Here is an 11,171-nt window from a genome sequence, read left to right as displayed (position 1 = left end):
CATCTCACGCACCTGTCCTGTCAAAAGAGTGCCTCTTCCTCCACCACAGGACCCTGTCTGTCCAGGCAGGGGTGCGGCACTTGTCACTCGTGTCGTAGGCGGCTGAGCCAACATCATACTTGTAGGTGGGTCCAAAATTAATGGCGCCTTCATGAAAGTCTTTAAAAATCTATTGGGAGAAAAGACCAAGACCACCTTAGCTCTTCTAGATTCTGTACATCGCACGCAAAAACCCAAAATAAAAAGCACGTTCCGGAGTGCTCTAGTCCTAAAAAGGACAGAATCTGCCTTATAGTTGTAAGTATGTTTACAACTGAACACGGGTGTGCTATTTCGTTAGCAAGAGAGGGATGGCTGCTCATCCCGCTGACTTACACACCACCCTGGGATCTCCCACCCAGCTCGGGTACCCGAGGAACCACCGTCCACGTCAGTGCCCGGGAGACAGGGGAAGGCGCGAGGCAAGGATCCCAGCTGTCCATCTGCTCAGCGTCAGAGCAAGCGCAAGCAAGCAACGACCCGACAAGGCCTTCGTTGACATTCGCTAACTCAATGAGTTGCGCAAACGGAAGCCCAGACCTGAAACTGAATTGTTTCTGTTTGGCTCTAGATCTAGCCCCAGCACAGTGAGAAGACCCTGGAAAGACCTCACTACTTCTCTCTGGGCACCTGTGGGAGGGTGTGGACAGCACCGGTAGGAGGAAGAAAGAAAAACCTGCTCTAGACAGGGAAGGTGTGGTTCCTCTCCGTCTGGCCACCCCTCGGCAATCCACGTCCGCGGCAGGCTGAGCGGGGAGTGAACAGGGGACCGCAAAGAATGTCTGACTCTTGCTGTAGGGGAGACCTCAACACCTCTGGACACGGGACCAGCTGCTTTATTTTCAAAAGGTAAACAGAGTGCAGCTGTGCTCCCGTCATCTCAGCCCCACCGGCTACAAAGCTAACAGGCACCCAAACGAGCAACAAACAGCATTAGCTGGAGAAGATGTTCTGGGTCACCTGGAGGCTGGCCAGGGTGACCTGAGGAACTGAGAGCAGATCCATACTTGAATCTTTCCTGTCACGTCACTAAAAAATAGCACATGGTCGGGGTGGGGGGGCACCTGGTGGCTCACTCGGTTGTGCATCTGACTCCTGATTTCCGCTCAGGTCATAATCTCAGGGTCATGACATCAAGCCCTGTGTCAGGCTCCACACTCGGTGGGAAGTCTGCTTGAGATTCTCTCCTTCTGCCCCTCCCCCCACTCATGTTCCATCTCTCTACAATAAATCAATAAATCTTTAAAAAAGAAACTGCACATGGGTCATGTAGGGGATAAATGTGAGCTCTGTAGCTTGACAGCTGTGGGCGGCATCATGGCTCTGTGTACTGTGTGACCTTGGGCTCAATGAACCTGGGCCTCAGTCTTCTTGTCTATAAAATGGGTACAATACTGAATTTGTAGGATGGCCTTGAGGATTATCCGCCCAAACTGGTGTATAAAGTACATCAGGTATGGTTCTAACATGTTAGTGTGCTTGCCAATGAGAAACAGAGATCTCATGAAAACAGAGTACTGGAGTGTCACTTGATGGCTAAGTATATGTAAGGACAACCAGCCAGCCCTATGAGGCTGGCCTGGACACAGGGTGGGGTGGGCTTGCCCACACCGGTGTTCAGCAGCCTCAAACACTGTGCTCATTGCAGATGCGTGCCCCTCACCCCCAGGTGCTCTGACTCCAATGGAGTGCAGCTATAGACTTAAGAGTCCAACTTACTTTCCCACTTGATTTCTGTAGCTGCAGCTGATCAAATTCCAGAAGTTTCTTCCAGTCTTGGCGTTTGACAAAATAGAAGACTTCCTCGTAAGTGAGGTCGATGCGGTAGTTGAAATCGCCACACCAAAACACATAATCGTGAGAAAAAATGTTTCTTCCCTGTTTCAAGAAAATCACAGTCATTCCAGCCCATCTTGCAAAGGAGGTGGGAGAGGGGGAGGAAAGCTAACCAGGCAGATGATAAAGATGTCTTTTTCCCTAAAAAGCTACTTAACAAAAGACTTCACAGAGAGTACCTCATCTCTCCTTAATCCTGTACACCTGCTGGGGAGATTTTCATGGCTATCTTCATTTTAAATTATGGTGTTTTTGAGTGGTTTGGGGAAAGTTCATCTCTAATGGGGAACCACGACTGCCCATCTTCACTGCGCCGGCCCCAGCTCTGAGATCAGGCTGTGTTCCTGCTTTCCTTACGTCTACATCCAAAGACAAGTTGTCCAAACATTCAGTGTTATGAGGCTCAGGCTTACAAACATCAAAATGTCCAGAATGAGCAACTTCGTAAAATGTCAAGGATTTTATCCATTTTCCTCCTGTGACTCTCTATCCCATTCTTCCCTCCCCCTGCCCTGTCTGCTCACCCTGAGCCTGTGGTCCCCAGCACAGCTCTGGAGAGCATGGGACCCTTGCCCTTCCTTCCCTGTCATGAATCACAGCGCCAACAAGAGCAGTCACAACACACCACCCCTATCGCCCATCTACTTGTGCCGGGATCTGTTCTGGGGGCACACTGCCCTCACAGCAACCCTGAGAGGCACGCACTGTTGGTTCTCCTTTAGATAAAAATATAAAGTTCAAAAGAACCTGCTACAGTTACACCAATGTGTAATAAAGGCAACTTTGGACTCAGATCTGCCTAACTACAAAATCTGTTTCTACTATCCTCATGCGGCATTTCCAGTCTAATCTGGACAGATTAACATGATCACAACCAAATCAATAAGTGTGTAGAGAACTGCTTGCCCAAAAGAACATTCTGCAGTGATGGAAATGTTCTCCATCCACACTGTCCAAAACAGGAGCCACCAGCCTCAAGCGGCCACAAGCAGCCACCAAGTGGTCATCAGGAAACGTGGCCCATGTAACCAAGGAACTTTTCATTTTATTTAAATCCCTGCTTGTTGCTAGTCTGCTGGGCAGCTCAGGTGTAAAGTATTAACTTATACAGGTATCCTCAGTATTTCTATTGAAAAAAAGTCTCTATTTTAAACCCTTTGAATATTTTGCATGTGTCCAAAGTTCAAAACAGCACTTTAAGTGAGAAAGATTGTACTTTTTTTTTTTTTTTTTTAAACTAAAGGAAAACACAAAGACAACATGCATCGCGTCCTCTGTGGTCTGGAAGTCTTCACGTCGTAAATTTCCCAACTCTACACGTTTCTTCTTTAATTCAAGAAATAAAAACCACGGCAGAGATTACAGCACTTATTAGTGAAAATGAGGCGTTCTGCCTCGAGTACTCGTGTAGCCCAGCACACAGGACGTCAGGTTTACCGGTCTATCTGGCCTCACGGGGAGGAGCTCCACGACCCAGCCAGCTGAGTCACAGACACCGGCAGAACATGTGATGGAGAGAGCTGGCCTCCGCTCACTGCAGGGAGACGGGGGTTTGCACCAGGCTGAAGGTGTGCCGGCAATCGTCTGGACAGGTGTGCAGACAATCGGAGTCTGGAGAGATGCCCTGGCTTTGGGATAGAAACGCCTGCCACCGCTAGAGGGCAGCATGGCGCAGGCTGTCTGCAACCTGGCGCCCAGGTGGGAGGATCCAGACCCCTCGGTCATGAACACACAGATTTCAAAAAAATGGGCGTTCTTATCTGAGCTGCAACAGTAGGTAGGTCTGAAGACCATGACTCTTAAGAAAAACAAGACTCCCACTGTTTGGATTCAGATGTTCTTCACTAACTTGGACAAAGCATGGACAGTGAACAAGAAAACCAGAAAACTCACAAAAATGCCAAGAGAAAAGGTGGGGTGCATAAGGACATTCGGGAAACATATAATAGAGACAGGGCACAGAATACTCTAGGGACATCCCCGGGGCTTAGCTCTACTGTCCCATCCCAGGTCACATCCCCACCCCTGGAGTGGGGGGCAGGGACCCTCCTATAGTCGCTTCCTGTCCCCCACCCCATGGCAGCCTCTATCAGCAGCTCCGGAAACCACGTGTGTGGCCGCCGCAAGCAGGCAGCTAGCATGCACGCCCGGGTCACATCCCAGGCCACCGTGTGCTCTCACCATTGGGAAACTCAGCTTCTGGGTGATCTCCCTGTAGTCTTCATTCCTCTCCTTCACCTGGGACTGCCCGGCCGTCAGGTGGCTGCACACGAAGCAGAAGCTGGTGCTGTGGAACTGGAAGCGGATGCCCACGGCCCCTTTGTTCCCGGCCTTTCCCCCCATGCCCGTCTTCACCGTGTCGATGGCCACGTCCCTGCAAAACACAAGGTGCACACGCAGCGGCTCCTTAGCGGCTAAACAGGAAGAGTGCGAACCAGCTTGTGGCAGTGGGGGGCTGGGCTGTTGGATGGCCTTCTGGGCGGCCAGGCCACCCGGAGACTCCGGACCTCTCTCTTCTCTCTGTGGCAGCCCAGAGGACCCTCTCCACTACCCCAGCTCTCAAGGGCCCCGCGCTCACAAAGGCACCTGGGAAGCTTCCAACCCTAGCCCTGCTTTGCGCTCCTAAGTCCTCCCAAGTCCCCGTCCCCCTGAGGCCGTGCGGACGGCCCCGTCCCCTGCCCACCCGTCACGGCTTTCCTGCGTTAAGAAACAGGAAACATCTAGTGACTGGTGCTGGGCTGCCTAGTGCCTGGGCGACCTCCTCGCAGACACCTGCTCACATGTGATACCAGGTGACAACGCACACGTGTGAGTGCACGGGTCTACAGGATGGAGCCCGAGGCACTCGGAGGCCGACACCTGCTCCCTGGGACTATCAGTGGGCAGATGAGGCAAGGGGGTAACCGGCCCAGAAGCCTATGAGCTAAGCCAGCTAAGACTGGAGGAGAGGCTGGGTCCCAGGCGGCTGCGGGAAATCTGGAGCTCCTGAGCATTGCTCCCTCACTCACGGTTCAACTCTAACCTTTACCCTGACCCTGACCTTTGCTGGCTTCCACTCATGCACTTTGGACACCGCCCAAATGCCAGAACAAACAGTTGGGGGGACACGGACTGAAGGAATTTCCCAAAGTCATAGATGAGGACTGTGAACGGGGAGCATAGTCCCGTTCTCCCAGCGCGGCCCCTGGCATGCCTCTGGTCCTCTAAATATTCAGAGGTGTTTAACCAGGAGGGGGCAAGGTCTAGCCTGGCATGGGCAGGGAGTTTAGCTGGGCAAGGGAGGAAACTCTACCGACATGAGTGAGAAGGTAGCAGTGGGAGGTTATGAGTCATTGAGGGAAAAGGTGAATTCTTCCCAAACCTTAAAACACACATGCACAGACACCTGTACACACATACACGCGCACACTCTTTCCTAAGAGAGCACCCATTTGCTGAGGGCTCCCTTTCTGACACACACACAGAAGCCACTTGAGCGGCGTTACAGCGGGGTGACAGCGGTCGAGGCGTTCTGCCCACACGTCTTATTTAGAACGCTTCTAAAAAGAGACAAAAGCATTGGCATTTCCAGCCGAGTTACTCAGTTCTTGGTCAGAGGTTTCCTGCCTAAAACTTCAACAAGGAATCCCTTTCCTTGCACAAAACTGAGCCTGGGAGGATAACAATCACTGCTTCTGAAAGAGTTCAGCTTCCTGGCCCGCAAGGTTCCCACTGTGGCATTTTAATCTCCAGACAATATTCTATTCAGCCTGCTTTTTCCTCGGGGGGCTGCTACATTTATCTAGAATAATGGCGAGTCCTGATTCCTGTTGCAGGAGGGGAGGAGGGAGAGGAAGTCTGAACAAAACACCAGGACGAACAACCCCACATCCCCCAGATGTTCATAAACCGAATGTTCTTACCTGATGAATGGGACATGGTATGGACGTACAAAGATATACAGACAGACGCCCACCAGCTGTGCCGAAGTCAAGAGAATGTACCTATGAGAGCGTGAGATGGCTTTCTGGAGCTGCTCACCCCACATCTTCCTGTTGGTGGTACTGGAAAAGACGAGAAAGAAATGACGCTTCACGTTCTGCTGGAGATGGGCTCTCCCACTGACACACTCCTTCAACTCCTATTCTTTTCATAGGACTGTTGTCATGCTGTCCCCTCTCCCGTGTTAGTGCCATGCTTTCATCTCCGCAGCGGGCTGTCCGCGTATTTCTGGCTGTGTCGTACACATCATCGCTCATACCATACCCCACCCCTGCCACTAAAACCCATCACAGCACCTTGCTCCTAAGAGCTGCTGAGATCAGGTGTTATTTGTTCAGAAAGTTCCTTGAGATTAAAAAGAAAGAAAAAGTCCAGTTGACCCTATACAAAACGTCAATGCAGCGGTTTCCTTTGTGTCTTAAGAGATGCACCTTCTCCCTGCACTTCCGCTTCTCACCTTCCCCAGGAAAGGTGAGTCAACACCCACCCCCCAGCCCAGGCGTCAGCCACGCCCTCCAGGTGTGCACCCGCCAGCTCACAGCGTGACTCAGCCTCCACACACGCCCAAGCACCTACAGCTGTAACCTGCCCTTCCTTCGATTTCCTTAAATTGTGAAGAAAGAGGAACGGGAGCTGCACATCTGAGTGTGTGTGGGCGGGGCAGGCGTGCGATCAGGAGAATCCACACACCGAGGGCCACAGGGCAGTAGAGGCAGAAGCAGGACGGACCCAGTGTCCCACTCCCGGCCTGGCACCCGGCTCGGGGAACCTCGGGTGAGTTTGCGGGTGCAACCCTGCACCCCCGTGCCCTCTCACCTGGCATTGACGATATTCCCTGCGCTGAGTTCCACCATCTCTTCAAACCCCACGGCAAATATGTCAGCTGGGCTGTCCTCATCTGGGGGAAAGGCGGGAGTTGAGGGAAATCAGACAGCACAAGGCCTGCGTTTGTGGACTCGTGGGGTGTCCCATGTGCCCCATTTGAGCCCGGGTGTGCCGCTGCCTGGGTGCACTTGTCCAGAAGGCTCCATGAGGCTCCGTGCTGATCCCCACCTTCTCTCACCTCCCTGGTGCCCACAGCCTTCCCCGGTCTCCATCCTAGGGCACATCAGTGACCTCTCTAAACCTGTTCCTTTGTCTTCAGAAGGGACAGGAGCTGCCATCTCCCAAGGACATCATGAAGTATCCATCAGAGGACATGTGTGAAGTCCCCACCCCACCCTGCGGGTAGTAAGGGCACTGCCCTGCGGGTCTCTCTTCCTTCCCAGCCACCAACATAGGCATCGGACCCAAAGGCACCGTGCCACGCTTGCCTGTGTCCCTCCATACTCTGCACAGTGTGGGGCCGGGCCTTGCCCGGTTCATGGTAGACTGAGGGGGTCCTGGCCCAGGGGAACTGCCATTCTTGGTGGCTGGAGGAGGGGAAACCCTGTCCAGCTGGGGATCGCGGAGGTCTGCTGCGGAAATGTGTTTTATGGGGAGCACAGCAAACCGAGGCATTGTGTACCCCTCCTCTCCATGTCCCCTTTAACAGGGAAGAGGAGGGGTTAATAGAATCCCCCCCCCCAGCCACGGGCCACATCTCTCCAGTGCCTCCCCACCTTCTGCCACTCAGGCCCTGAACCCTCAAGCCAGGCCGTGGCTCCCAGCATGGCAAAAAGGGAGACCCGCAAAAGGGGAGGGAAGCTCCTTCAACTGGGGCTGCTCTCACGTTCTCTGCACATATAGGGCTTGCCCCGGGGACACCATGAATGGTCGCTGCCACCACAGGAACCCCAGGAACCCTGGGCCGTGGACTCAAGCCACCATGTGCCACAAGGCAGCAGAAGTGGGGGTACAGACTGCCCGGGACAGCGAGGGATGGGCTCTGGGCAAGGCTCGGGGCCGCTGCTGAGAATGGGTACAGCCGAGAGGCGGATCAGGGCTCTCTTGCAGGATCCAAGAGAGCTGGAAACAGCGGCCCCACAGCCATGCTGCCCGCAGAAGAGCATTCCTGCTTCAAACCCTTGTTCTGAGGCCATTCCGTGTTTCCTTCTGGGAGACTCCCCACCCCGACCACCCTGCCACACGTTTGGAAGAGACAAGGTGTCCCACGATTTTCCAGATGTGTTCTGGAAGCCCCGAGACCTTCCTGAACGTTCTGGGTGAGAACACCCACTACCAAATCGCGGGAGTCACGGGCTGCAGGGAAAGGTCAAGCCAAAGGCCCCCCGGACTCTGCATGGGACGGTCAAGGCCGCTGTGCTCACCCTGGGAGCCTGTGAGGCCGGTGAGCCTGGGGGAGTCGAGCAGCCAGTCGGCCAGCTCGGCCGTGCCCAGGAGGTTGCTCCGGAACTGCTTGCCTCCGTTCACGTTCCAGGTCCCCGTGGCAATGTGGATCCGCTTGAAAGTCGTGAATTCTGACTGGCGCTCTGCCATGGCTCTCAGGATCCTGGGCGTCACTACGAGGAGGCAGGAGATGGCCCGCGTGTCCGCGCTGCACTGCCACGTGCAAAACCACGGAGGGGGCTCCCTGTCGGAGAGGGGGCTGGGATCCTACAGACGGAGTCAGGGGTGTTCTGCAAGAAGCTGGGAAGGGGCTAAAGCCAGAAGCCCCTGGGGTGTTCAGTTGGTTAAGCCTCTGCCTTCGGCTTGGGTCATTATCCCAGGGTCCTGGGATCGAACCCCGTATCAGGCTCTTTGCTCAGCAGGGAGCCTGCTTCTCCCTCTGTGCCTCCCCCTGCTTGTGCTCTCTCTCTTTCTCAAATGAATAAGTAAAATCTTAAAAAAAAAAAAAAAAAAAAAAAAAAAAAAAAGAGGCTAAAGCCACCATAACCAGTACACTTCCCTGGGGTATTTTTGCGACAAAGTCCTGAAAACAAAGGACCAGACAGACGTTCCTCCTCCACACGCGTTAGCTGACCAGACCCCACAGGAAGTCTCTGCCATGGCGTTTCCTCCACGATCCGGGGGACATCAGCAAAGGGACACCGTGACCTACCACAGTTTAAACATCTTTATCTAAAACTTTAAACAGCCTACCCTATCTTTGCCTTTCTTCACCTCCCATCCCTCAGGAGATGTTTCATTGGCTTTATATTGGACTCAAGCCTTTAAAAAAATCATTGCTCTGAACCAGGTCCATGTTCTGGATATCCAAAATACAGTCCATTTTTTACACTGGTGACTTACCCCGAATAGAAGTCACATCTACCTGTCTACTCAACAACGCGCTGTGCTACACAGACCCTCCCACAGCTTTGACCGAGCTGGCCTTGTCTGCGGGTCGACACAAATAACCACTGTGGCTACTGGAAGCCAAGTGAGAGTCAGGCCCTGTGGAAGAATGAGAGCAGCAAAGCGGCTGTGAAACCACGGTGAGCACCGGCAGATTCATTTTTCAAAAATCCCTTAAAGCTTACATATTCTTATAAGGAAAAATGCTGGGTTCCCCTCTTCTTCTCCACTGAGAGCTCTATAGCATTTATAGGGTCTAGGGGATAAAGTACCATTAAAATTCCCTCAAAGATACCTGTCCAGCTCATTCACAGGTGGAAGACAAAAACCAAAACCCCCCCCAAAACCATGAACTTACAGAGTACAGACTGGGGGGTGACGGGGTTGGGGGAGGACATGGTGAAGGGAGTCAAAAGGTACAGTTATACCCTCAGTAAGTCCTGGGATGAACGTACAGCAGCAACACCACACTTTTATGATCCTGTGTTGCGTATTTCAAAGTTGCTAAGAGAGTTGCTCTGAAATGGTCTTACAAGAAAAAAAAAAAAACTTTCATAACTATGTGTGCATAGATATTAACTAGACTTGCTGTGATCATTTCACAACATACACACATATTAAATCATTATGTTGTGCCCATGAGAGTCATACAATGTCATATGTCAACTGTATTTCAAGGAACAAGAAGAAACCTTTAGCTGTTGACAGAAGCACGACAGTCTTGGCCCATGAGAGCAGGAGGCGTCCTGATCCCCGGAGACAAGCATTTCTTCTCCCTCTTTCAGCTCTACAGGGTCCTGGGGGCTTAACAAAAGGAGGCAACTCTCACGGGTGACTCCCTGGGATGAATGATGACTGGTGATGGGACCCAGAACCCACCGGAGCTGAGAAAGGGTTTCAGTCCGAGCCAGCGCTCCGAGAAACTGACACGGAGAACAGTACAGGGTCTCCTGCAGCATCTTCTCGACTTTCCCCCTTCTTTCGGTTTGGAAATACACAAGAACGTGTAAGAGCGGGCTCACACTCAAGGCCTAAAGCCCGGGGCCCCAGAAGCTACAGCAATAGCTGCTACTGTGTACGTATTTTGTATATTCCTCTGCCTCAGTCATGCCAGGACCAGGGGGATGTCCATGCCTCTCACCCAAAGCCTACCAGAATTACTCAAACTGGCCAAGCCTGAACTGTTCACTCTGTCCTCTCTTTCCTGCAAAACCCCAATAAAGAAAACCCCAATAAGCCCCCCTGTGGCACGCTCCCCATGCCTAGGACCTGCAAGTCTAATAGATTTTTTAAACAGGTAAAACTGGTATATAACACTATACGTCTCAGGTAGAAACCATTACAACTCTCCATCTGCCTGCACTACGGAAGGATCACCCCCAGAAGTCTAGTTACCATCTATCACCAGGCATTTGATCCCCTTCACCCAGCTGCCCACTCCACCACCCCCACCTCCCCGGTAACAACGGATCTGTTTATACCTGTAAGTTTGCGTTGTTTTGTTTTGGATTCCACAGGAGTGAAATTACATGGTAACTGTCTTTGCCCACCTGACTTACTTCACTTAGCTACTACCTTCAAGGTCCATCCAGGTTGTTGCAAATGGCGAGATTTCATTCCTTTTCGTGGCCAGGTAGTGTGCGCGTGTGTGTGTAGTGTGTGTGTGTGCATGCACGCGCACACACACACCTTCTTTATCCATCTACTGATGGGAATTCAGCTGCACCACGGCACACCGCTACAAACAGAAGGGCATGCATATCTTTTTGAATCAATGTTTTCCCATTCTTCGGATAACTCCGCACAAGTGGGAGAGCTGGATCATATGGTAGTTCTATTCTTAACTTTCTGAAGAATCTCCGTACTGCTTTCCAGAGTGACTGTGCCAATTTATTTTCCCACAAACAGTGCACAACGACTCCCTTATCTTCACAGCCTTCTCCGGTGCTCGTCGTCTTTCTGACTGGGGTGAGGTTAGACCTTATTTCCTTCTGATTTGCATCCCCTATTACTAATGATGCTAAACATCTTCTCATAGGCCACTTCATCGCCCATATGTTTTCTTTGTAAATAGGTCTATTCAGATCCTCGGCCCATTT

The 11,171-nt window shown here is 52.2% G+C and overlaps 1 protein-coding gene across 2 annotated transcripts in view; it reads right to left on the bottom strand.

Moving 5' to 3' along the window:
- SYNJ2 (synaptojanin 2) overlaps positions 1–11,171 on the bottom strand; it is a 94,738-nt gene that overhangs the window by 16,972 nt on the left and 66,595 nt on the right. For both annotated transcript variants that reach the window (XM_032836443.1, XM_032836444.1), the window contains exons 12-17: positions 8,106–8,297; positions 6,673–6,754; positions 5,778–5,918; positions 4,057–4,249; positions 1,759–1,917; positions 13–169 (exon numbers count right to left, since the gene is read on the bottom strand). In XM_032836443.1, the coding sequence (XP_032692334.1) occupies positions 13–169; positions 1,759–1,917; positions 4,057–4,249; positions 5,778–5,918; positions 6,673–6,754; positions 8,106–8,297 (924 nt within the window). The remainder of the gene's footprint in view (positions 1–12; positions 170–1,758; positions 1,918–4,056; positions 4,250–5,777; positions 5,919–6,672; positions 6,755–8,105; positions 8,298–11,171) is intronic.

This window comes from Lontra canadensis, unplaced genomic scaffold, assembly GCF_010015895.1.
Source record: "Lontra canadensis isolate GAN:19392208 unplaced genomic scaffold, GSC_riverotter_1.0 scaffold92, whole genome shotgun sequence".
Classification (NCBI taxonomy): domain Eukaryota; kingdom Metazoa; phylum Chordata; class Mammalia; order Carnivora; family Mustelidae; genus Lontra; species Lontra canadensis.
Note: the sequence above shows the minus strand (reverse complement) of the source record. Positions and strands in the feature narration are given on the sequence as shown.